The sequence below is a fragment of the Parus major genome, chromosome 3 (assembly GCF_001522545.3).
Source record: "Parus major isolate Abel chromosome 3, Parus_major1.1, whole genome shotgun sequence".
NCBI classification, from domain to species: Eukaryota; Metazoa; Chordata; class Aves; order Passeriformes; family Paridae; genus Parus; species Parus major.
This window is the reverse complement of record NC_031770.1, coordinates 78,558,202-78,585,575: the sequence shown is the minus strand read 5'-3', so window position 1 is coordinate 78,585,575 and position 27,374 is coordinate 78,558,202. Positions and strand designations below refer to the sequence as shown.

At 41.4% G+C, this 27,374-nt stretch overlaps 1 protein-coding gene across 1 annotated transcript; it reads left to right on the top strand.

Moving 5' to 3' along the window:
* The first annotated feature begins 489 nt into the window (after positions 1-489).
* NT5E (5'-nucleotidase ecto) lies at positions 490-26,774 on the top strand. Its single transcript, XM_015621613.3, has 9 exons — positions 490-1,450; positions 5,893-6,115; positions 11,678-11,866; positions 16,095-16,292; positions 17,770-17,921; positions 21,099-21,207; positions 22,037-22,186; positions 23,710-23,910; positions 25,467-26,774. The coding sequence occupies exons 1-9, from the start codon at positions 1,136-1,138 to the stop codon at positions 25,622-25,624; spliced, it is 1,695 nt and encodes a 564-aa protein (XP_015477099.1). The 5' UTR covers positions 490-1,135; the 3' UTR covers positions 25,625-26,774.
* The last annotated feature ends 600 nt before the right edge of the window (positions 26,775-27,374 follow it).

Sequence of the window (27,374 nt, the reverse complement as noted above, 5' to 3'; positions counted from 1 at the left end):
GCATAGCCATCATGGAAGAAAATACAAGATTATTTGCTTTCCAGCCATCTGAGGAAACAAACCAAACAAATAAGTCCAGATTCCATTCCGTGGACTTCAGGTACCCAGGAAACTGGGGCATGACATTGTCCAGCAGAAAGGAGACAGCAGCTTGTTCAGCTTCTGTAATGCAATAAGAAACCACCACTTCTCTGCACAGTGGGGGAGCTCGTGTTTTTAAGGGAAAAAGTGACCAGTCAGTCACCACTTACAATGTGTGATTGTCCAGAAGTTTCAAAGAAGTGTATGGAAGTGACAGCACTTCGACTTGGAAAAATGTCTTTCTCCAGATAATTTTGTGGTTGAATAGTGGAAGAAGATGTGGACACGTACTGTGAGTGCATGAATTAAAGGAGCAGGTGGGACTCCCAGTCAGTCTGATTTACCCAAGAGATGGTCACCCCATGCTGTACCCCTAACAAGCTGTTTGTTTAAGGCATTGGCAGATTTTCTCCTCACTGCACATTTGCCAAACCACAACTGAGAGCTTTGCATTTAGCCACGGAAGGAAAATCTTGAAAGCCATTCATGAATCTACACCAAAACCACTAGAGCTATAATTAAATCAACTCTTAAAGTAGTGTAACTCTTTTTATGGATGAAATAGCAGTCTTTATTTTAAGCATCATTGGAGAAAGAGGAGGAGAGAGGCAAACATTTCCGTGTGAAGACTTGGAAACTCCTTTCAGCGTACTAAACATTCACCAAGGCTTCCTGTGAGCATTGGAGTTTGTCCTTTCCCTGCTGGCTGGATTTTCATTCCGTTTGACCTCCAGCAGCCGGCTGAAAGCCCTTCTCCAACCCGTCAGCAGCTGCCTTCGGGTGAAGGACATCGGTGGGACAGCGGGGACTGGGACGTGCGCGGGCGCAGGACATTGCCTGGAGCTCGGAGAGCCCCGAGGACGGGCGGGCAGCGAGGCGGGAGGAGGCTCGTACCCCCCTCGCACTCTCCCAGCAGTCGCGGAGCACCTGCGGCTGCGGGCGGGTCACAGCCTTAGCTCCCCGGGGCGGCGCGCCGGCTGCGCGGTGTCCCCGGAGTCTCCTCCGCTGCCCAGCCCTCCTCCCGGTGCGGCGGAGCGGCCGCAGCCCCCGCGGGATGGCGGGGCTGTGCCTGTGGCTGTGGCTGAGCGCGGCGGCGGCGGCGGAGCTGCGGCTGACCCTGCTGCACACCAACGACGTGCATGGGCGGGTGGAGGCGCAGGGCGAGGGCCCGCGGCGCTGCGAGGCGGCAGCACCGGGATGCTTCGGCGGCGTGGCGCGGAGAGCGGCGCGGGTGGCGGCGGAGCGGGCCGCGCACCGCAACGTGCTGCTGCTGGACGCCGGGGACCAGTACCAGGGCACCGTGTGGTTCTCCCGCTTCAAGGGCCGCGAGGCGGTCCACTTCATGAACCTCCTGCGCTACGATGCCATGGTAAAGTGCACCGGGGGACGGCGAGAGGGGCGCTGGGGTCTTGCCCTCACTCTCTCCCCTGGGGTGCTGGGTCTATTCCTGCCTTTCCTCGCCCGATGCCGGCTTTTCGCATTGCCGCCTCCTTCGGTGCGTAAAGTTGCATCAGAAAAGCCTGTAGGTAATGCTAAAATCGTGGCCAAAGAGGGGAGGCAGGCGAGAAGGGGGGTGATTGCTAGGTGGTGGGCTCCCCGGCCGAATTAAGTCGTAAGCTGGCAGCCCCACGGGCAGCCAGAAACCGAGAGATGGTGGCAAGGCTACCCAGAGTGATGCGATGGAACTCTCCTTGGCAGATGCAGGGGCTGGGGGCGGGCAGGGGGCTGGACGGGCTGTGTTGGAGAGGAGTTGGCAAGCCATGGAAGGGACCCCAGCAAAAGCCGGACAAAGAGTGTGGTCTGCGACAGAGGAGCTAACTGCCTGAGGCTCGCAGCCTGTCCTGCTTCGTTCCTGCAGGGAACAGATGGCACAGGTTGGCAGTGCTATTTTCAAAGGGTGGAGATTTTTAGTTTTCATCAATCCCACCCTGGTTGTGTCCAGTCCCCTCAGAGCTGTGGTCATGACAGAGTATATAAGAGGCTGTGTAGTGAGGAAGGTCTCTGAGATTGTGCTAATCGTGCACCTTTATTCTGCCTCTTTTGGTCGTGCAAGTGCTGAGAGAAAGGTAGAATTTGTGGCTGAGACTGGGAGATGTCACTCCATGTCCTTAAATCTTTTGTCTCAAGGCAGTGGCTTATTTTGCTTGTGTACAACCCCGGAAAGGAGAGAGAATGAAGTCATGTTTGAGCATGACTGCTGTTGTGACAGCGATTGGATATTTATTTCATCCCAACGATCAGCTTGAGGGGAAAATCTTCTGGGTGTATCACATTCTCTATCTTCATCTTTTTTGCTTTGTCTGGAAAGGACTCTGCTTTCCTTTCCAGGTAAAAGTGCCTTCACCTGTGTATTCCCTCTGCCTCAGGACAGCTGTGGACCAGTGCACTTTTTTAGGCTAAGCACCAGACAGATCTGTGGGGGATACTTCTCCCTGTCCACATGCCCTAGTGAACGGTTTTCTAGTTGTGAAACTAACATTAACAGGGTGTTTCCTCCCTATGGTGGTGGAGAGGAGTGTGTGCATTCAGGACTGATCCTCACTAAGAGCTGGGAAGTGCCTTGGGATTCTGCAGTGCAGAAATAGCTTGAGGCGGTTTTTTCCTAGCTTTTTCACAAAGCTTTCTGCTGTCTGTCATTTTTCAGTCTTGTGCTTGCTGGTATAACTAGTTCATGGGCAGCCTGCGAGCCTGTACAGTTCCTGATTATATCACAAGAAATTTTTTCAGGCAGTGCTGAAGTACTGTTCAGTTTTAGAAACAAGTTATGTAGGAAGCACCTGGTTTTGGAGATACCATGTGCTTTTCCATCAGAATAAACTTTTAAAATAAACCCACCCCATACCAGATATCCAGAGGCTTTTATCAGATGTGAATGCCTTAGGCGAAGTAGTCAGCCACTTGCTCTCTGTGGAGGTGCTGCTTTTTATAAATTGAATAGAAGGTGACAGGGTAGGTGCTAAACGTTCTGTAGCTTCTCAGTCTCTCTGCTACCAAAAAGCTTGAGGAGCAGATGCCGAGTCTGTTTCTATTCTTCTGTCTGTGGACCTTGGCGGGGGGAAGGGGGGGCATGCAGTGGGGATGGTGGCTGGGTGGGGGCACAGGGAGCAAGCTAAGAGCCGCACTGAGAAGGGTGAGTTAGTGTTTCTTTAAGCAAAATTTGGGAAGTCGCATCCCTGACAGAAGGGGTGGGGGTTACTGAAATGTTTAGAAGTGAGCTACAGCGCTAGGATTACAAACAGGATGAAGGAGAGAGCATGAGTCATGGAAGTTGTTACAGGATGCGGGCAGGAGCCATAGGAGGATTTAGGACAGCCTGGAAGCATTAGAGGTTTTCTCCACAAATAGGAGAAATTGTTTTTTTTAAGTTTACCTTTTTCTCATTTATACCTGTTATCACCCCCAGTCTGTTTTCTCCTGTTTCATCGCCTTCCAAAAATTTTTGATGGCACCAGCCTTTTTTTCTGGTGTAATTAAGATTAAAATCCAATTTAAATATCTCAAAGGCAATAATTGGAGAGGTGATGAAGTCTTCTAGCTTTACTTTTAAGTCACATCCTCCTGTTAATTTGTATCCTGATTTTTGAAATACTTTTAGACTTGCTCTTTGTGAAAAAGAAGATTATATAATCACATGCTCTGTGGCTGAATATTTCTGTTTATTCCCTCTTGTGGCTTATGCTGGCCAACAGATTCAGATTTGGTGAAGGGATTTTGCACAGGTGGGAAGTCCCAGGAGCTCTGGGTGTAAGGGCAGTTAGGTAGAGTATAGGAACCCAAAATGGTCCACATCTTCCTCCTCAGAGGAGGAGTAGCATCAAAAATAAACCTATTATTAGCCACCAGTGATTTCTCATTAACAACTTTGTAACCACCCACACCATGGGAAAAGTTTTGATTAAAGCTAGTGTCCTAATGGACATGAGATAATCCAAATGCAAGACACAAAGCCAAGAGAAACAATCTTTCCTAACTGGTTGGTTGGGTTAGGGTTTTGGGGTTTTCCCCCCCAACAAGCTGGTGGCAGTTATATCCAATTCAATTTCTTAATTCATTTGAAACCTCTTTTGTTGAGGTTTAATTGCATATTTAAGAGGAACAGAAGGCATGTGCGCTAGCCAAAAGGAAAGAGCTTTTTACCATTCTGATATACTCTACTAGTCCATAGATATTTCTTCAGAACATCCAGACAGCATCAAGATGAATGTCTTAATTTTTTTTTTAATCTTGATTGGTATTTTTTTACAGAAAATCAGATTGCAATTAGAATACAGTTAGAAGTTAGGAGTGCATTGTGTCTTCCCAAGTCAGGATTTTTTCAAAGATAGTTCTTGGTTCTTTTGGAAAAGTGCTGCACACAAACAATTTGGCTCCTTCCTGGGAGTGTGTGTAGTGTTCTCACCAGTGTCAGCAGAACAGCTGATTTCCAATGCAAGTTACTGCTGATATCCTGAAATTTCCACAGAGCCATTGACGGCCTGCCTGAGGGGATGAAAGGAGTCAGGAATCTTTGTCCCAAAAGAAAGACACTGCCAATTAATTGATTGAAATACTGAGCTCCCAAACCTGTGGTGGCCTCAAGGTTCTGCTTGGTTTGGAATGTGATCAGGGTTAGTACATCCATTTGGAGAATAAACATTGGGGAGAGCACAGCTGGGTGTGTGGGTGGTTTAAGTAGAACAGAAGGGTACATAAGCCTTCTGAGATGGTGAATGCAGCTTTCCCCACTTAATCTCAGAATGAAATTAAGAGCACAGTTTTGCTGGGAAGAGTTGTCCCATCGGCTTTGATACCTCTTACGTGTTTTGCTCCAGCTGCAACCTGAAACCTTGCATAAATTTATTATGTAGTGGGTTACACAATTATTGTGTTTCTGTGGATACATCTTTTCCTTGCCTAATACTTAAATATGCTACAAAGTCCTTGCGTTTGTTGTGCTTCTGTAAAATGCCATCTATGGAGGTTTTGTTGGCTTATCACCAAATTGCAGGCACAGGCATGTGGCAGTTTAGGCTGAGCATGAAAAAGGGACAGGTAAGAGAAATTTCCCTCGAGGTAAGTCCCTTTTCATCTGCTTAACCAGCCTGGGAAAACCAAACATTCTTATCTGGCTGGAATTACCTTGATAATAAATTGTACTGCTCGTTTTGTGTAGCAGTCTTAACACTTCACCGTGTTAAGTGCACACCCACCTGTGAGCGCACACGCCCTCTGGGGATTGGCTCTGGGGATTCTCCCTTACTGATAAACACTAGATCTCCCATAGGCAAGAAATTATATTGATGGCGGATAGAAAATGATATTTTCTTGTTGGATTTTAAAGCACAGAAGAATCTTTACTAAGTGCAGCGTAAGAATGTTTCAAAAACTGTAGTCCAAGCACAAAGCTCTTAAAATGTACTTTTTATTTGAAGAAAATGCTAAATATCAATGAAAATACTTGTTTTCTTCAGTATTTAAGCAACGTATTTTCCATACACATAATATATGTTTTGCTTTGTGGTTATTGTTAATCCTCTTTTTTAGAGCTAGAGAATGTAAAATGAATGGGTTTTGATCTGGTATGGATAGGTTTTGGATTTTGATTTTCACATCTGTTTCATCATGTAAGAGAGTCTGAAAAACAAAAACCTACATCTAAAAAGAAAAATAACCCAACCACTTCTGTGAGAAACAGGAATGTTTTGGTTTAGGCAAGTTAGGGTTTTCTTTCATAGAATGTAGACTTTGTTTTCTCAAACACACCATGTATATGAGACTATTTACACTGAATATTTGAGGTAGGGTCTCATATTTTCTTCTTGCTTTTTGCAGGCTTTAGGTAACCATGAGTTTGATGAAGGTGTGAGCGGATTATTGGATCCTCTTCTTAAAAATGCGAATTTTACAGTCCTGAGTGCAAATATTAAAGGGAAAACTTCATTAGCGAACGAAATGATGAGATATGTGCATCCTTTTAAAATAGTTCATTTTGACTCAGAATCAGTTGGAATTGTGGGCTACACTACAAAGGAAACGTCTTTTCTTTCACAGCCAGGTATGTTTGCTTTAGTATGTAAGTTTATGTCCTTTGTTACTACTTTTGTTATTTGCCTACTTTTTTTAAATCCAAAGATGAATGTTTTCAGCTGGAAAGTGGGGAGTCTCTTGTTTTATCAGTATTTACTTGTATTACTCAACTTTGCCTGATTTTTATCCTTAAAAAGGCTTGCTAACGTTAAAACCCTCATTCATACTGACCTGGACCATATCTAAGAATATCAGAAATTCAGTGAGATTGCAGGAGAGCTCAGAGGCTGCTAGGATTTTCATTCTTGCTTGGGTTTTTAAACTTATAGTCCATGATATTTTATTTACACTATTTCATGATTCATGATTTTCATTATATTTCATTTATATTCCATTTTATTTTATTTATCCATTAAAAAAAAAAGTTAAAACACGAATACAACTTATCTCTAGCGTGAAGTATGATATTTCTCTGTGTGTTGAAATTTTGTTCTTGGATGCCTCCATGCCCAAAAACAAGGAGAGGTTCATACTTGTTTTTGAAGCAAAAGTTGCCCAAGATGTTTTTAGCCTCTCAAAATATTTGCAGAAATTAGACTACAGAAGGAACACCCATTCAACTTTTACCACAATTGCTTCATTCATGAGTAAAATTAGAATTTATGAGGAAAAAGGCTTCTCAATTTCTGCCTATTTTTTCCAGCATTTCAGGGGGTTTGGTTTGATGAGGGTTTTGTTTGGGTTTGGTTTTTTTAGTAAAATAAAATGTTTTGCTGGAATGAGAAACACATTTAAATCAGCTGTAGGAGATATGAGTCACTGCCTGCTCAGAGTTCAGTCTACATGTAACTAAAACAGAGTTTCTTCCCTTGGTTTTGCAGTTAGGGATGCTCCAAGAACTGGTTTAAAACACTTTCACATTGAAAGTGGATTTCGTATTAATATTTCTCTTTCTATTGCTTAGTAATACAGAAGTAGTGCATTGTTTTCCTGACAAAAGGAATATTTAATGCTTTGAGGAAGTATTAGAACATAGAACTATTCCTTCTGTGTTTTTTAATTCCAGTGTTGTATGTTTAACCTGTCAAGAACGGACATCCGAGGTCTGAATAGACTTATTGATCTCACTTCTGTTTTGCAGTGTTAAGGTTTTGGATTCCTGTCCTTTTTTCCCCCAACAAAAAAGAAAATTGATCTATGTTTTGTGTAGGTAGTAGAATTTTACCTGTGCCTGAGGGCGTGAAGGTAGATATCATCGGACGTCGTGCTAAGTTCGAATAATGACAATCAATATTGTCCTCTGTTAGGGATTAATGAAATCCACTGCTGCTCTTCTTCCAAACTCCTGTGTTGGGGCAGCGAGGTCATCAAAGCAACTTTCTTGCAAATAAATACACTAGGTGAAAATCCAGAAATTCCAGATAGTGCTGGAATGATTGTATGAAGCATTCCAATGAAGTACATTTCCAATAACATTTAGACATCATATCTGATGCCTCAGTATGCTGAGACATTGTAAGAGACCACAGCTAGATAAAAAAGCAGTGTTAAAAGGGAAGTCTTGTTAGCTCCATAGATGGAGCTGAAGCATCCCTGAGGAAGTATATCCCACAGTGTAACTGCACAAAAAGCAGAGCAAATTCTAACAGCAGCATTTATAGCAATCAGAGTTTTTATAGTTTTCTGCTTTGCCTTCTCGGTGTGTGGAGGAATATTTAGAAGCTTTGAAGATGTGAGCTCGGGGCACGCTAATATAACTCCGTGACTATATATTGCCCATGAACTAGCAAACCTTCAGACTGGTAAAATCATGGCAGACGTGTCGGTGGCTAAATAATTATCGCCCTAGTTCCTTATATTCTATTAATAAGGGACCTCGCAAATGTTAAATTCAGCACCTTGCTTATCTCTACACGTTTCTTCCAGATGATTCCGTTTTCTCTGCCTCTGTGTGCTTTGGCATGCTTTATACTCTTAGGGCATTCTCAAGGCAAACAGGAAGCTTGAGAATGCTGAAATGTGAATTCCTACATTACTGACTTCTGTGGAAATGTTTTGTGAGTGTGATTTCTTCTATTGTTAAATCTCAATAACTTCCACCCAGCTATGAAATTACAACTTGTGCTTTTCATAGTCTGCTTAAAAAAGGTTATCAAAAGACTTGAACAGAGTATGAAGTCCTTAAATCTCAGTGTTTCCATTGGCAGGGACCAACTAATCTCTGCTGAAGGTACTCTTAATGTCATTGTTTGGAAACCATAGGGATGGGGAACACATTTGTAGTTTACAGCCAATTGGCAGTTTTTCTGAGTTCTCTGTTTTGCTATGTACAGCTATCTCAGCTGAGTGGTCAGCAGGTTTTTCCATGTCTTGCAAGAGTCGCTCATAACTTGGTGCACAGACAGTTATCTGTGTATTTACTTTGAACTGATAATCACAAGGCCATCTTTCTACTATTTAATGGTTCCAGCCCACTTGCTTTAGTTCTGTAATGCTGTTAGGTCTACTGTATTTTTGTGTAAGGTGCAAACCCAAACTGACATTGTAACCCTGCAGGCAGCAAAATATTTACTGAAATTATCAACTTGGAAGAGTTTTCTGAAATGGAATTTTAAATTGCCTTTTTTCCACTTTACTCTGGCTATCTTGAGTAATATTTTTAACAGGCAGACAGTTCTTTTCCTTGTTCAGTTGTAGCAGTATGGCTGTTTTTTCTGAAACTCCACCTCATCTAAAAAGAGAAGATGCCACATCAGCTTAATACCCTGAAAGAGAAGTGAAATATTGACATGAGCAACAAGTTAGTCATTTTGATTCAGATTGTTTTGAACAATGCCCAGATGAGTGCTAAGCAGTATATTGCTTCTTGCCTGTTTTCTTAGAGAATTGAACACTGTGTAACTGCTCTTACAGTCCCCCACTGTATAACTTTCAAACCTGCTGGCTGTAGCCTGTATAACTTCTCAAACCTTTCATCCCACCTACACCCAATACTCAGATGACAAGGGTGCCAAGCTGTGTGCAGTGCAATGGCTAGGCCATGGAGAAGGGGTGAAAGAAACCCCTGCAGTCCCAAGCAGAATTCCCTTTCTGAGGACAAAGCAGACAAGATGAGATCAGACAAGCAGATGGGTGGATTGGCAGTGAGACGACCCACCTGAGCTCTGGTGTCTGCCTGTCCTGACTTAACAGTCCTGGGAGAGGGATGGGCTTACCTGCATGGGATAGGCCTTGTTTTTTCCCTCATTATGAAAGTGGGTTGGGTTGTTTTGATCCCTTTTCTCTACAGCTACCTGGAAGAAGGGTGTTGTAAGGTGGGGAACTGTGTCCTCCTAAATAACAAGTGACAGGTCAAGAAGAAATGCCCTCAAAGTTTTGCCAGGGGAGGTTTACATTGGATTTTTGGAAAAAATTCTTCTTGGAAAAGGTTGTCAAGCACTGGAACAGTGCTGGAACTTACCCAAGGAAGTGCTGGAGTCACCATCCCTTGAGGTGTAGATGTGGTACTTAGTCCACAGCTTAGTGGTGGACTTGGCAGTGTTGGTTAATGGTTGGACTCATTGATCTTAGAGGCATTTTCCAGCCTAAAAGATTCTATGATTCTGTGGGTTGAAGACTAATAATAATATGCCTTCAATGTACAGCACATTTGTACACTGCAGTGATGTGGAGGGATAACAGAGCTGGTGGTGATGGGGAGAGTTTGGTTGTCATGGACCACCTGGCTACTGGCCATGGAGAAGTTAGCCTGCAGGCACCTGCATGCTGGCACAGCTCATCAGTGGCTTGTTCCTGGTCTTTGTTTCAAGAGCTCAGCTCTCTTTGCAGAACTGCTCCCCACACCATTGGGGTGCAGCTGGTCCATGGTGGTGAGAGGAGTACGAGAAGAGCCTGCACTCAGGGATCAATTCTTGCACTTCCCTTTCTGCCAGCAGCTCTGCATCAGGCCAGCTGCTGTCAAATGCAAGGATGTGCAAGGAGGGGCTGAAGCCGGTGGCTTCCTTCAGCCTGGAGAAGAAGGCTGAGAGGGGAACCAAGTGCAGTCTTCCAGTGGTGTAAGGGAATTTATAGAGAAGACAGGGACAGACACTTCCCAGAGGTGAAAGAGAAACAATGGGCTCAAGCAGTAACAAAGGAAATTATGGGGGCTTAAGGAAAAAATTTGTCATGGTAAGCATGGTAAGTCATTAAACAGGTTGTCCAGAGAGACTGGAATTTCAGCCAGCTCAGACTAGACCCTGAGCATCCTCATTTGGCTTTCAGTTCCTGCTTTGAGTGGGTTTTGGATTACATGGCTCCTGGAGGTCTCTTCCAACCTCAATTAACTTCTGGCTCTTTGATTCTGAGAAGAGGTCCACAGGAAGAAAATGTGGGTAGGCACTGCACAATTCACTCTGCAATGTGCACTACAGAGATTCCCTCTGGCACTAACAGAACTATTGAATGGGTGTGGTGCTGAACCAATTTATGTAACCCTCTTTTATCTCTTCCATTGTAGCAGCTTCCTCCTCATTTCCTGAAACATTTTGCAGTGGATTGTGAATTCGTTTCACTCCTCCCTTTGTTATGAAATAACGTAAATCTTTTTACTTTAAAGGCATTCTTCAAAATGATCTGATCACAGAACTCTGCAGGAAGGAATTAGGTAGAGGAGGAACTGGTAGAAAAGTCACTTGGTTGTCTTTACCAGAAAGTCAAAGTTTACAATTGGTTGAATTTGTCCTTAAACTCTGTTCTTAAAACTTTGTCAGTATCCTCTTACATAGGAAGTCCTTTTGTGCAACCCCAACCACTGTGCCCAGGATAAAAACCCCTGTTATTCCAGTGTTCGTGTAACTGTTTGGCACGTTAGAGTAATTTCAGCAGGCACAGAAAGCTTGCAGAAGGATTGTCAGTTTCCCAACATCCTTGTCCAGAAAAGGTTTCTCCTCTCCAGAATTTCCATTCCTTACATTGTTGTTTCAGAATAGTATCTCAGATGCATGCTGTGCTGTGTTGGTATTACTGAGAGTGGTTCCCATTAGGTCAGTTAATTTGTATAAAAGGGTAATTCGGAGTTTCATGGAGGCCTTTGAAGAAGCTGCTGTTTAAAGCGTTGGGGAGAGGGGGATAAAGGAAAGAACGAGATGAGTGTGCAGTAAAAAGGGAGATTTAACTTGGGAAAATATAGATGATCTCAAAGAAATACAGTTGGGGAATTAAAAAACTCTTTGTAATAGAATACAAGTGTTTATATGCAAACACTGACACATTTAGTTTCCTTTCTCTAGTTACATAATAAAAGCCATTCAATTTTTGATCCTACTATTGATGTGAATTATTTTTTTTATGGAGTTATTACTTTTTTTCATCTGGGGAAGTACATACAGCTTGTTGCAGAAATGTTGTATTAGTCTAAGCACAGAGGTGCTCCTGAGAGACTGAAAAACATCAGCTCAGATCAAGAGCTTGAACCAGATATTTGAAAGGCACTGCCATTCAAAGTCCTTTTAATTATACAAACTTACATTTGATGTCAACTTCTTTATTTTTAACTAGCAATTAAAGTACTTTGTAAGTAAATTTTTTTCATCTTTTTTTGTTTTTTAAGGGGATGATGTAACCTTTGAAGACGAAATTGAAGCACTGCAACTGCAAGTGAATAAACTTACTGCTATGGGAGTGAACAAAATAATTGCACTAGGACATTCTGGTTTTACCGTGGACCAAAATATTGCCCAAAAAGTGAAAGGAGTGGATGTTGTGATTGGAGGACATACAAACACATTTCTCTATACAGGTATTTTACTTCTTGCTAAAATGTTGCTTCTAAAGCTAAGTTGAAACTGTTCATCTTCAAACTCAGAGAACTTTCACCAGTATAGTTTACTGCTGGCTGCACTCAGCCAGGCTCATAGCTGGTACATGTCCATAACTTCCATGGAAGAAACCGATTCAAAACAGCCTGTCCACACCAAGTACCACAGCTCACTGAGAGGTTCTGTAATGCTGTGGATGTTCAAGGTGACCTATGCAATGTGGGGAAGAGGAACAAAGGTAGTAATACCAGTAAATTACTGCTACTGTACTTCTTTCAAGCTCACACCTCAAAAGAGTAAACCAGTTGTCTACTTTTAAACATGTGTATGATGTAACCAAAAAAATCAGTCATAAAGGACTTCAAAACTGCTACTGGTGTTGATTTTCTCTGTAATCTGATTCCATATTCATAGGTCTCAATTTAGCTTGCCATTAAAATACTTTCCCCAAGTTTCATATGTTTATTTCAATCCCTCTTTTAATCTCTGACTTTATTCTTCTTTTCTTTAGAGGCAGATGTCATTCTAGAGAGAAACATTGCTGATCTGTTTTCTCCTGCAGTAATGCTACTTTAGGCAATACCTACCATCAGCAGCTTCCCCAATGCTGTTACCTTCCCCAGAGTGTAAGGACCCAAGTAAAAGAGAGGCTGTTTTGTTGTTCTGTTTGACTGAATTTTTTGAGTTCTTTAAATTTAGCAGAAACTTTAATAACTGGTTGAGACTATAGTGGGAGCTTTCTGTAATTTTTAGAAAAGATTCCCATGTGCCCTATTCAAAAGGATAGCATTATGTACCCTACCCTAGGAACTTGACCACTTAAAAGGTTTGCATTGTCCATCATCCTCTCCTCTCTCTATTCATCTCCTCTCTGTTTCTCATGCCCTTTTTATCTTACCTGGACTCACACCTTTTGTTATCTCACTTGTTAAACAGAAACAATTGCATGCCACAGTTACACATTGGGTAGATCAGAACATCTCTTGAATTTGGCCTCAGGGGGTAACTTTGATGACTAATCTGGAGGCACAAAGACTCAGCTGAGTCAGAGCTTACAAACACATTAGGAAGGGGTGCAGCAGAGAAGTAACCAAACTGGAACAACAGGATGGACTATCCCAATACCATGTGTCTTAGAGTGACCAAGGGGGAGCGTTGAGGTGACTGGATGAACCTGTGGAGACACTTTACTCAGCTCTGCCCATGTTTCCCTGCAGCTTGCAGCTCAGGGACTCCCCAGGCCAGAAGAGGTGTCTTGATATTTACTGGCTCTATCTCCTCTTGACTACCTTCAACTTGCACAACAGCCTATAGTAGGGCATTCCAACACTGACCTGCACAACCCACAGGAACCTTGGTCTTGTCTTGGGGTGCAGCCTGCAGTTTTACTGAATTTTTTGAGATGGGAAAAACAAGGATGGATTCCATATTCAAGGTGTGCATTCATTGTGGATTACACAGTGGAATCCATATTCTCTTGCACAGTCTTGTTGGCCAATGTCTGTAGAAAGTTTGTGCCTCATAGTGGTAGCCACAGTAATCAAAATACCTTTTTGGGTAGGATCCACTTGTCACAATTTGAAATCCTGATGTGAAGTGTTGCAGGAGCTGAGACATCTGAGTTCATATCCTGTCTAGATCTGCGGGAGTTTGCAAGCACACCTCCAGTCATCCCTGACTAGAGTACCCTGCTGTCAGACTAGACTGTGTCAAGTTGTTCCACCCCATCCCATTTGAAGGTGTCCAATATTCACAAGGCCAAGGTGTCCAAGATTCACTGCAGGAGACTGCAGCCTTCAGGTTAAAATTCCCAGCTAATCACGAGTGCATTTGTGCACCATGCCCTGCTGAGTCAAAGCCAGCAGCCAAAATTCCCAGAGGAACAGCTGCACCTGTGGAGACGATTTCACTGCAGAGTAAAACATGTGATTTGAAATGTCTTTTCTGTATGTCTTGATGCATATACTAAGCTTGTAGGCTCTCATTTAAATCAAGAGATTTAATCAATAACTGTCAGCAGAATCTGGAAGAATGTTTCAGCTCAGTCTAAGTGGAGACGTATGAGCTGTTCAGCCTGCTTTGTCATGGAGATTTAGAGACATGCTGTCCATGAAGACATGTCCACAGAGAAATCTTAGTGTAAGGGTTTCATCTTGGACTAGTCCAACCTGTCTCTAAGATAATTGCCAATCTCCAGTTTATCCACAGGTTATAAGGCAAATATTGTCCTGACATGTTCAGGTGTGCATTTGGTTTGTAGAACTGATTCAAACAGCAGTGATAGTTTTGGGTTAGAGCAGTTTACTTCCTAGTTTCCATCAGAACTGATGTTCTGAAAGTGTAGTGTGTTGGCTAAACAGGGTAAGAAATAGGGAAGTGTTACATGTTCTTCAGTCACCCAGTATGAGTTTGTGCATTTGTAATGAAACAGCATCTCCTGTCTTGACTGAGCATGAATTCTAGTGCTGTGTTCTTTGGGGTGAGATGCACTGGATAGTCTTTGCATTTCAGAAGGAACATATCTATCTTACAAGGGAAAGATGTCATAGTGCTAATTAATCCTGCAAGGAAGTATCAGTATCAGAAAGTACTTTGTTAGAAAGCAAGAAATGAGTAAGACTCTGGACAAGCACTTAACTACACACAGCTGATATAAACTAAAACAATGCCTAGAAATAATAACTTTATCTTTCTAGTGCTGTGTTCATTTGAGGACTAAATGGGGACAAGAAATCAAAACTGATTCCTTTTTCAATTCAGAAAATCCCAAAGCCACTTTTGCATGCATAAATCCTGGATAAGTCCTCATTAGCTACAGGATTTCTTAAATTCTTCCCCAAATAAATGGATAGTTAAGTGGCATTCCAAGAAACCAACTCTGTTGGTCTGACTGAAAGTAGAAAAGCTAGTTCTGTGGTAAGTTTGGTTCACTCTGCAGTTCGTTGCAGCTCTTCTCCCTGGAGAAATAGGAGGGATTAGAGAGGAATATGAATGGTATTGGAGTTCTAGAAGAAATATTTATCATGCTGCTTATTCTAGGATTTAATATTATGTAAACAACTGCAAATGGAAGGAAACAAGTTGTTCTGTGAGCTGTGGAAGTTAAGAGGCTGCTTTCCTTAGGAACCACGTCCTCTGCACCTGCTCCCCCGTGCCCCTGCCTTGCGAGCAGGCCAGTGCTCACCAGTACATGGATGGGAAATGCTGCTGCCTTTGGGACAGGAGTAAGGAGCAGGCTCTGAGGGAGCTCTGTCACACAGCACGTGATGGCTCTTGGAGCTACCCAGCCTTGCTCTGACAGTGGGGCAGAAATAATGACAGGAATAACAGCAGTGAAAGATACTACTCAGATAATGTTGTCACTACTCATAACGTTGAGGAGACACAGAGAAGGCTGGCACCCTTGAGGCAAGAGCTGTGCTGTGCAGTTCCAGTTTTCTTTGCCACTTTCTGGCCCTGTGTCGTTTCTAAATCCTGTGGTAGCCTATGCCAATTGAGCTGTCTCTTTTTTTCTGACAGTGGCCTGCTTTAATCCATTTCCAAGTCCTACCTCTAGTCACCTTTCAGACTTTGCAAGTTGATAGGAGTTTTACATCCATGACCACACAACTTTAATGCTAATGAAGTTTATTTTTGCAGGGGGTTTGCAGTCTGTCTGAAATTTTAGAGGCTGTTTGGTATAGTGAAAAAAAAGTTGGCTGTATGTACAAATTCACAGAACTGTTAGTAGGTGTTCTATCTGATTATTAACAGTAAAAATGTGTTAGACTTTTGCAGATCAAGGAGTCTGATGTATATTTTACTAAGATTCTTATTTTCTATCTGATGCAGAATAATGTAGTATGAAACCTCAACAACAAACTTTTCACCCAGTAGCTGGTATGTTTGCATTACTGAGGGGTTTAGATTGCAATAATTGGAATGAAAAGTTGCATTGTTGCTGTTGTGATGGGATGTCATGGCAGAGTATGCTGTCACAAGCTAAAAAACACTGTGGTAATTATTTGAGTTCATGTCCTGAACACAACATTGTCTCCTATGAGATAACTGAACAATCAAATGTGTGCTTGTTGTCCAATACAGTCATGGCTGTTTCTATCCTATCTGATCTGGGTTCTGTAAGGCTGAGAAACATTTCAAATGTCACTGTAGTAACTCCTTGAAGGTCACATGAGCTGAAGTCCCACTTTTCATGCTTGTTCTGTGCAGGCACCCCACCCTCTACTGAAGTGCCAGTTGGCCCATATCCAGTCATGGTTGAATCAGATGATGGGAGGAAGGTGCCAGTTGTACAAGCTTATGCTTATGGAAAGTATCTTGGTTACTTAAATGTTACATTTGACAAGAAAGGAAATGTAGTTGAAGCAGTTGGAAACCCCATTCTGCTGGACAGCAGTATTCCTGAAGGTATGTGGACCAGGCATTTGAGTTTGCCTGCAGCACTCTACTACAATTCAAGTCTTGTGTTAAATACAATGTCTGAATAGGAACTCAGCTTTCTTTCTGAGCTTGCTGCTCTCTTCTGTGTATCGTTCAGCCTGTGTTACAGTTGAATATGCATGCATTCAGAGTGTGTTTTTATTTATTTAAAATCCCTGAAAGTCCTTTTGTAAGAATTCAGGTGATACAATGCCTCATCACTTTGTAGAACCTGTTTTAGCTAGTCCTGTAATTGTGATTTAAAAGATTATGATGACTAATTTACAGTTTTGCCAGAGGCTGGGTTCTTCAGAACAGAGTTTAGAGCAATATAGGAAAGTGGAAATGTTCCAGAAAAAGCTTGTAGTACCCTGCCAACTACTCTGCCAACGTGCAACTATAATGTACAAACCCATGAGCTTTTGTATGCAGTGCTAACTGTGTTCAAGGTTTTAACTCTGAAACATTTAAAGAAGTGGGAGGACAGTCTCTCACTTTTTGTTTGTAACTCCTTCTGAGCTGTGTTAACTCTTTTTTTTTTTTTTTTGTAAGTTCTGTAATTATCCAGGGCTGATTTTTTAATCTGTTTCTTCTCCAGTGTTTGCTGTATGAAGTTCTGAGCATTTATCAGATTTTCTAGGTTCTACCTGAGTATTTGTAAAACAAATCCTTTAAAAATTATTTGTTCATAGATATTTACTGTGTTATTCTCAGTGACTTATTAATGTAGCGAGGTGATGTAAAGAAACTTTACATTCTCCCTCTGAAGTCAGTAAAACTTAAAATTCATAAACATTGGTGGTATAATTTTATAAATGTTTTTCTTGATGACAGGCGTGAGCAAATAGATTAAAACTAGTAGCTGGTATGAAATAGTTGTAACATCTGTCTGTATATACAAGTATCTTTTGGTTTTTTCCTGAAATTATTAAATTTTCACTCAAGAGACAGATGTGCATAGAGAATTAATTTCTATAAAGGGTTTATTCCTTGACGTTGATATTTGAGCTATTTTTCCTTTTAGCACAATATTAAAGGGAGGAAATTACAAACAACAACAACAACAACAACAACAAATTACTTCAAAGACCAATCTCACTTGTATTTTAAAAATTCTTTCACCTGCCAAGGTACTAGAAATGACATCAGTCTGAGGTTAGAACAGGACTGGGCAAAAGTACAGAGGGGGTAACTTTGCTGTGACACAGGACTGTCTTATTCCCTTGACTGTCCTGTCCTACCTTCTCTGCTTACAGGCTTTTATTGAGATGAATAGAGTTGCCAAGTTGCTTGAGGAGCTTTTAGGAAAAGTGTAACTTTTTAGAATCATGAACACCTTTTTCTTTTCCTAAGGTCTGTATTCACTGAAGCGTCATTAATACGAGATACATATGATGCATATTTTATTATTACTTTATATTACTTTACAGATGAGCTTTTATATTACTTTTATATTACTTTACAGATGAGCACATTAAGGAAGAAGTGGAAAAATGGAGAGAAAACCTGGGCAATTTTTCTAAAGAGATTGGAAAAACTAGTGTTTACCTGAATGGTACAAGCCAAGCATGCCGTTTCCAAGAATGTAACATGGGAAATTTGCTTTGTGATGCTGTGGTAAGATGTTTTCACCACTACAGGTGGCAATTACATCTAAGGGTTACTCCAGAGCTATGCAGATCCAAATTATTAGCACATGGGCTCTCTGCCTGCTTTTCAACAGGGCAATATCCAGTGTGTCCCTAGAAAGACTTGGCAGAAGCGAGGCTATAAGGAATGTTTCTGTAGAGAGTAAGCAGCAGTTTATTCTTTGTGCATAGCCTCATAGGGAGAACAGCTTTTCCACAGATGACTTGGAGGCTACACTTGTAAGGGACATGGCAGTCTCATCTAAGAGCCCAGCAAGGAGGAGAGCTCAGCTCCCCTGCCCCTCTCCTGCTACTGGCCCCTGCTCACAGCACTCACTTTCTGTCCTCTCATTACTCACTGGGCTTTGCTGTCACTTCAGTGCACTGGTACAGAAAACAAATCTGAGTGATTTTCTGTCAAGTTACTGACAAGAATCATCCCCCTGAAGAGCATAAAAGGTGCCAGCTGAAGCAAGGAGGGATGGGAAAGGCCATACACCCAGCTGGGCACAGAACACCCCAGCCCAGAAGGAGCCACCAGCCCCTGCTGTGTTCTGACAGGCACTACTGGGCTTCAACAGTCACATAACTCCAGAAAAGTCTTTTTACAAGAAGTCACTTTCAGTTTTTAAACTTCCTGAGTTTGACTGTTTTACTGCCCTGCAGCAGCACAGTTTCATTTAAGTGTTTCAGGGAAAAACATTGACTAATGTGACTGTTCCCAGAAAATAGCCTTTCCCATAAAGGGAAAGTTAAGGGACAATTAATAATCATGAGTTTTCACTTAGATATGTCCCCAAAGCTATTTATCTAGTCTTTATTGCTCTTATTGTAGTCCCTTAAATAATTCTCTAGTTCATGGGCTTATTTTCAAATCAGATTAATGTTTGGGAATTCTGCATACGGTTCTCCTAGAACTGCAGCATCTTGGGTTTTTTTTTTCTTTTAGACTTTTTAGTATCTTTATTTGCAAAAATGTGAACAAATGCTTTAGCACTTTTCAAGCTTAAAGAAAATAACCATCTAATCTTTCAGAAGTCTGTAGATTTTGTTGCTATACATTTTTTCTTAGGGAGGTCAAATTCTATTTTAGTTCAATGTCTCTAGGCAATCACCTGCAGTCATCAATAGAGACATAGATTTCACATTGCCTTGCCAGTTCTATACTTGCTTTCCTGTCTGCTGCCATGTGGTCAGGTATAAAGGTAAAAAATAGACCTGCCTGTTCCACAGGCTTTAATATTTAGAGTTGTCCTGAGAAATGGAGAGACTGAGAATTGCAGAAGACTGAATGTTTGTGCTGGGTCGAAAAAGAGGTCCATTTAGATCAGTGATGCTTCTTAACCAGTAGCCCAAAATCTCAGAATAAAAGGTTGACAGGCTTAGATGGCATTTTACAAAGGACTTTAAGGGGACTCAGATGTGAAAAGACTGTGAAATCAATACAGCACTGTGTGAGCTTCTCCTTTAAGCTGCCTCAGCTCAGGGCTGAGAAGCTGCAATCCTTTGATTATGAGTTACAAACCTAAGCACGGATCTGGCCTCAGGGCATAACTTTGACGACTAAGCTGGAGACACAAAGCATTTATACAGCTGCAAGTCAGAGGTCACAAACACTTCACAGAGGGGTGCAGCAGAGAAGTGACCCACCTGGAACAGACGACAGGATCATTCATCCCAAAGTTTCATCTCCAAGAATGACAGAACGGGGATGGTAGGGGATGAACATAGATAGTCCTGGACAAGCCTGTGGAGTTGCTGTGCTCAGATCTGCAGGTGTCTCCCACCAGCTTGCAGGTCTGGCATTCCCAAGGTCTCTGGACATTTACCGGCTCAACTGGAACATGCAGGGAGGGCAAGAAACAACAGCAGTGAGAAGGGGAGGGAGACAGCAGGATTAGCTTCTGCAGAGTGGCTCCACCACCCTTTGCCTGCCTCCAGCCTTCCCAGCAGCTGGTGGCAGGGTGTTCCACCACAGACCTGCACATCTTGCAGGGACCGTGCTTTTGTCAGTGTGTAGCCTGCTGCTGCCCACTGCCTGCACAACTGCTGGAGGTCAAGTGGTCCTTGCTCTGGAGCACTTGCTCCCCATCCACCACCACACCACTCATGATTTTATAGCATTCTCAAATATTTCCTCCCATTATCCCTTTATCAGGTCAGACAGTCTACATCATCATCCCACATTCAGAAATTTTCTGTGTCTTTGACCATCCTCGTCATCCCTCTCCAAATCTTTCAGATTTTTTATCATTCTTGAAATGAGAAAAGACACAAATTCCTACCCAGCCTCCACATGCCCTTCTTCATTTTATAGGCTTCTGTCATGTGCTTCTCTCTGTGAGACTGGAGAGTTATGGCCATAGTCATTCCTGTATAGAAACTAGTCCATTCTTTCTATTATCCTAGGTCATTTCAGACTTTTCCCATTCCACCCAGTTATTTCTGAGGATTAACACTGGGGGCTTATCATCCTTGTGCAACTGAGTAAATATCTGGCCTCCATTTTCTGTCCTACCAAGGATGTCACAAGCAAATATTATCCTGTCCTTGTATGTTGTCAAAGCCTTGGACACACTGCTGTGCAGAGGAGACTTTCTGATCTAGTACACCCGTTTCCGGTTCTTCCGCTGTTCTACATCTTTCTAGTTATGCAAGTCCATTCTAAATATTAAAAACCATCCACAGAGAAGCTAAAAATACTTAATTCCCTGCAAAATAATTAATTTATGCTTTCCCAAAGAGATTTTCATTAACAGCAGTATTTAAGGTCCTCTTCACTTCTCAGTTCCCCAAATATGCTTAAATAATTTGTCTTTATCACAGTCATTGAAATAAAAAAATCACTTTTCCTTTGTTCAGCTGGCCTGTCTTGGCCATGCCATAGACACACAGACTAGAGCAGAGCCTGAGAGTTCATTACTTTAAAAGGCAAATATTTTTTATGTTAAGAATTTTAAAAAGCAAAATACTTGTTTGGGTTTTTTAAATAATTAAACATTTTACAATGGGGCTGAAGAGTATGTAAAAAAAAAAAAAATACATAAAACCTGTCTCTTTTCAGTCTCAGATTGTACTTGGTGTAAATTTCCAGAGCCTATAATATGTGATAAAATAAGAATAAACAATATATGATAAAATATGTTTAAACATTTTCCTTTGGTAGCTCTATGAGAATGTTGGGAGTCCGGATAAAAAGACATGGAACCATGTTTCAATGTGCATCCTGAACGGAGGTGGGATACGCTCACCCATTGATGAGCAAAGCACTAATGGTATGTAAAATTACCAGCTGAATGACAACTTTATCAGAAGGAAGGAATCCAGTTATGCCAGCCTGAGCACAGTGTTAGGTATGGGCTTGTTTTGATGGGGTTTGCATAGTGTTTAGAAGTGATTTCAAACTTTCTCAAAAGGTTGTCCATCATTTGAGCACGACTGCTGACACTGACAGAAATCTCTAGCATTGTTTGTACACAATGCTTTTTATAATTTCCCTCTCTCCTTGCTGCCTTGGAACAAAGAAAGGTCTCCTGCTGTACAGGGTCCTCTGGTATGGTCGCTGTGAGACATCTGTAGTCTGCTGTAGAGTAAGTAAATTCTGGGTTTTTCTGGATACTAAGGTTTTAGTTTTTATTTTCCTGATACCACATAAATGCAACCTGAAAACAGCTTTCTCAGTTTCATTAAGTCTTTCAGTAGCACTATGTGAGTAAATCTCAATGAACTGGAAAAAGTGCCTGTCAGTATGAATAGCTGTGTTTCTTCATCTTATGTTCCTGGTTTTTCATGTCTTTTAGTAGCTCTGTTCTAATACCAAGACATGCAGTTACATCAAACTCTGATTTATTGGTCTTGATACCTGCTGGACAATAAAAGATGCAGGCTCTTAGGGACAATATATGTGATTCTCACCCCTACCAGCCCTCATTTTCTTAAACTCTATGTATTAGTATGTACTTCATGTATTTGCCATGTTCCATTTCAAAAACTTGTTTTGAAACAATCTTAAAATAATTCTATAAACAACAGCAAAAAGAAACAAAAAAAACCCCATCAACAATAAACCTAAACCAAGAAGTGAACAAAGTCTCTTGCCCCCAGGTAGCATTACTGTGGAAGATTTGCTGTCTGTTTTGCCATTTGGAGGTCGTTTTGATATGGTGACATTAAAAGGCTCCACACTGAAAGAAGCTTTTGAGCACAGTGTGAGGAGATATGGAAAAGGAAGTGGAGAGCTGCTGCAGGTTGGAGGTATATTTTCTTCTTTCCTCTTCTCAGTTTTCCAAATCAGCCATCCCTCCTGTTGGCCTTATTACATCTAGAAGCCTTTTTTTAAGACTGGAATGTCAAGCTGGCCATACATCCTCGCCCTGTGCCTCGCACATGCCGGCCAGCAGATGCTGTTTATCCCATGTATGTTTAATTGAGCCACTGCAGTTCACAGGCCATCGCTGTTCCCTTCAGCAGAGACAGTGTTCTCAAGCTCCCTGAACCCCTAATGGCATCAGTTTGACATTGCAATTAACCAGAGGAAAATATAATTTAGTATAGCTGTAACACAAAAATAGCTACAATAAGCTCCAGTTTTTAGTTCTTAACTGGCAGCCTACCTGAAACGCCAAACTTGATAGCTGTGCTGAATTTCAGTTTATCAAAATAATTTTGTACAATTCTCTAATGATTGATGACAGTTTTAGAGTTTGTCCAACTGGTCTATGGAATTGCTCCAATGAATTTCTAAGTATTTTATGGATGAACAGTTAATATCAAAAATCTACTCATATCTTTAATTGCATCTGCCTATATGTTTATCCAGATGTGTATTAGGTTACAGTCATGTTTATTCCTGGTCTCTCTGTGATTTAGTGCAGATTTTATTATTTAGTTAGCAGAAAGCTAAACTTCAAGGGCAGGGGCTGATGCATTCCCTCCCTCCATGCCTCTCATGCCATATACCCTGATGATGTGATCCCTCACATGCCCCAGACACAACCTGTGTCTCTCACTGGTATGTTCCCATGTTCTTAGGTACCTCTAAGGTAAAACAGGAACAAGCTCTGCTTGCTGCCTCTTCACAGAAAAAGAAGAAAACCAGTAGCTCTGGAAAGGGTTCAGGATGGAAGATCCAGAGCAGGAAGAGCGCCAGGGCTGGAAGAGCCTCAGTGCTTTGAACGACCTTTAGTGGCTTCCTCATCTGCAGGTTCTTGGCAGTGCTATTCTGGGGCCCGGCTCTCCCCTGGCCTTGACCAAGGAAGGCTCACAATCAGAAATGTTGCTTCTCCTACAGTGAGGAGACACTGCAGAGTACAGCCCTGGTCTGGCTTTCCTTTTTCAGGACAGTGCCTATTATCCAGAATAACTACCAAGTTAGGCTGGCTGGCTGGCCTTAAAAAGAGTCATTTCAGCCAACAGGCCAGGGAAATGAGAAAACATGTGACTACAGAAATAAGGGAAGGTATTTTTATCTTGCAGTATTCCAATCCCATGACTAGTAATTTCCTTTTGTGGAGCAGTGATGAGAACACACATCACATAAGTACATTAGGCGGGACAGTGCTTCAGCAGTCCTTATTTCTCTTGAATGTTCTTGCACAGAAGTTGAGTAAGTGTGCAAAAAACCACAGGGCATTAGCTGGTGTAATTCAGAACGATACAACTCTCAGTCACAGAAAATAATGCAAAGAACCAGCTGAAGATGAGGGAGAATGCTGCTTCTGGCCCTGTGTGTTCGACATGCACTGCATTAAGTGGCATTCCAATGTGTATTTTTGTAGGCATCCACGTGGTCTATGACCTCTCCAGAGCCCCAGGAAGCAGAGTTGTTAGTTTAGAAGTGCTTTGCACAGCCTGCCGAGTCCCGGCCTATGTCCCACTCCAGATGGATGAAATATACAACGTGACTCTGCCATCCTATATGTTATTTGGAGGAGATGGTTACAGTATGCTGAAAGACAAGAATTTGGGATATAGTAAAGGTAAGGGGTATGCAGTCCAGGTAAGTATGGGCACTAGCAGGGTAGCAGAGAAACAATTCCCAAAAATTAAAATATCTTTCTACAGTACAAACCTCAGACTTTTGCCTTTACTCAATGTTTAAATTTGCTTCTACTCTGACAGCTCTGGATTGCTAGATTCGGTTGTAGGCAGCAACTTCATTCTTTTTCAGTTAAAACCACAAAAGTTTCAAAGAGAAACATCTTTATCAATTCATCAGTGCCCAGAGAGCAGTTCTGAGATTGTGGTAAACCAGAAAAGCAGCAAAGTACACTTGCACTTGTACTCATTACTGAACAATGCAACAAAAAGAAAGGTGCTATTTTCTACAGACATTACATTTACACTGTACAGAAGTATTTGGAAAGACAGAATCTTCACCTCCACTATTAAACAACATGAAGCTCAAGTGAACAGGTCAAAGATGCCAACCTGCTCTAAGGGAATTATCCTGCCCAGCCAAAACCAGGGACCCCCAGGAGTTCTGAAGGCAGGAGAAGGCAGGGTGCCACAGACACCACACCACAGAGGTGGAACAGAGGTGTTTTATAACACTGGCTTAAGGTCCTCTAAAGCTACATGCTTTAGAAGTGTTAGAAAGTCTGTGTTTGTACAATAGACATTGTCCATCTTTTAGGATGAAGAGAAATCTTGAAAAAAATTTGAGATTAAAATATGTTATTCCTGAAAATGTGAAAGGGGTATATAGTGCTATATTAAAAAAAAAAAAAATCTTGTTAGGAGCCCATCTACATTTTTGCAGGACTTTAATTTTGTATGTTCTGCTTGTACATGGTGAAAGCATGCTTTTACCTCAAAAATTTTCCTTTGGGACTTCTGTTACAGGCTAATTCTTTGTTTATACAGGTGTTTAAATTTGATTCTCACTTAAGGACTGGTGTTTTAAATAAAGTTCTGTGAAACTTGCATTAAAACATCAGCTCTATCTGTGAGACTGAGAAAAATCATTAGGAATAGCGAAAGGGAACAACCCCTAAGGCTCTGGTAAAGTCTTTCAGTACAACAGAAGGGTAAAACTGTAATTATTGTTAAGATGGAGGGTTATAGTTTAGGACTGTAAGAGTTTGGATCAGAAGGGGTGTGTTGCAGTGACTGAAAAGGGTCTCCCACTGTAGAAAACATAACACCTTGTGTGCACACAAGCAGTGCCCAGACTAGAAACTTCTAAGAAAAGTAAATTTGAAAAAGTATAAAGGCAATATAATTGCTAGGTCTACAGCCCTATACACCAAACAGGTGGGAGACTATCTCAATCTACCTGACTGAAAAATACCATTGTAACAAATTCAAAACAAAACAAGCCAGACAAAATAAAAATAATTTGTTTGTTTGTAAAATACAAGTTACTACCAAAAATTCTGGCTACAAACCACCAGAGGTGATGTGCGCTAATTCAGAACGGTAAGCCACAGAAAACAATTTGATTCTTGAACTAAAACTGGAATTTAGGCAAGTCCTTACATTTTGGTTGAGAGCTTGGCAAAGAGAGAGAACACTGTTTTGTTTGTTTCTTTAGGTGAACTTGACATTGAAGTTGTTTCCCGCTACCTCCAGAGAATGAAGAGAGTTTACCCAGCAGTTGAAGGTCGAATAAAGTTTTCTTCTGGAAGTCTTATCGAAGCAAGTCTCTCCCTGATCTCTGTATTGTTCACTGTAACATTCTTGCACACTTGATTTTTTGTTTGGAGGAAAACAGGAGGCAGGATGATACTGACGAAGCTGTGAGAGCTGTTCTCTTCTGATACACCTTACAATGAATGAGCAGTGAGGTTGCTGCATGTCAGCAGTGAGCATTGTCTTTGACCTTGTGGTGCCACTGGAGCACTGTGTGCAGGGCAAGGGGACAGAATCCATGGCTTCTCTTGGTCAGAATCAGCAGGTAGCTCAAACTGAGATCTCAAAAGCAAAGTTCCAGTGAATACTTACTGCTCAATCATAAAACAATGACAGACTGAAATAAGGTATTATAAATTGTCAAATTCTTTTTACCTGTGAGACAGTGAACCTGATTCCAGATGTTAATAAGCTTCTAGAAATTGATTTTTTATAGATGTATATTCCCTTCTTTGATCTCCACTCAGGGTTAAGGTATTCAGTCCAGTATCTCTACTTTGCTTGCAGTCACTTATCATACCTACATGAATGCCTGAAAGAGCTGGATTAAACTCAGAGCCATTAAAATCATGAGGTCTATTTGATATGCAATTTAAAAGTTTTTGTTTTACTTTTGAAAAAGAAATACCATACTTATATTTTCCATTAATAAAGGATGCAATGAAAGCTTGACTTGATTTTGATCCGTTTTAATAAACTGAGTATTCACTCTTAAATATTCTTCACCAGATTTGTATCTAGAGTGAGATACAGAATCTGGGACTGTATTTCATATAAACATGTCAATTTTATACCTCTTCCAAAGAACAATGCACAGGACTGCTGCCCATCACTCTGTATTAGCAACATTCCAAGAAAATGTCAGATATAGGCATTGATCCTGCAGCACTTTTGGCATCCTTTGGAAATAGTCAGGTAATGGGGCTTTTTACAGCATGACCTGGTTTTATGATAACTGTGATTATACCTCTTCTATGGGAAGGCTGTTTTTAAAAAATAGTTGTAAGAGACAGGCTAATGGGTATGAAATCAGATTAAATGCTAAATGTACATTGCTGATGCTTTATCAAGAAAATGATTGCTTATAAATGAGGGAAAAAATATTTTTCTAAGATTACTGGGAATTTTGACATCAACATGTTTGGATTGTTTAATGCTGTTTTAAACTGATTTTAAGTGTTTTGAATAAACCTGATCTGTATTCCTGAAAGCTCACTACACTCTTTTTCAACACTGAAGCTCTTTCGTTCCCTGCACCTGTAGATTTCAAGTAGGTGCATTAAGATAAACATTTCAGTATGTTGAAATTTAAAGACTCCATTAATTTCTATATCCATTCAAGGATTTAAGTCTGAAGGGCTCTGGACTACACTGCTGCATTAGGTAAGGGGTGGTAAGAACAGGGAGACAAACGATGACTGCCCTTGACACACTACGAGTCTTGCCCTGGCACTGATGATTTGTCACTACTACTCCCTAAGTTGTTAATTAACAGAATGGTCATCCCCGTATCAACATCAAACCAGTAACAGAGAGGGCACTGATGGACAGAGCTGCACCTGAACATCAATTTTCAGAGCTGCAACAACTGCTCTGGCAGAGGCAGAAGGGAGAGAAGTAGCACTTTTACCTTCCTTTGGCAAACAGAAGGGAAAGGTTTGCAATAGTAATACAGACAAATTATACTGCCAAAGAACACCCATGCTGCATTAGATTGGTTTGTTTGTAAAAAAGAGAAAATGGGTGTTTGAAACAAAAAATTGAGGAAAGCTTTTAAAGTAGGCATTACTTTAATATGTATTTATGTATT

What these genes read in the sequence shown, in the direction of transcription:
- NT5E (XM_015621613.3), top strand. Translation starts at nt 1,136, where the DNA reads ATGGCGGGGCTGTGCCTGTGGCTGTGGCTGAGCGCGGCGGCGGCGGCG. An exon ending in GTCTTTTCTTTCACAGCCAG is followed by an intron (nt 6,116 to 11,677) that starts GTATGTTTGCTT and finishes TTGTTTTTTAAG; the next exon opens with GGGATGATGTAACCTTTGAA. An exon ending in GGACAGCAGTATTCCTGAAG is followed by an intron (nt 16,293 to 17,769) that starts GTATGTGGACCA and finishes ATTACTTTACAG; the next exon opens with ATGAGCACATTAAGGAAGAA.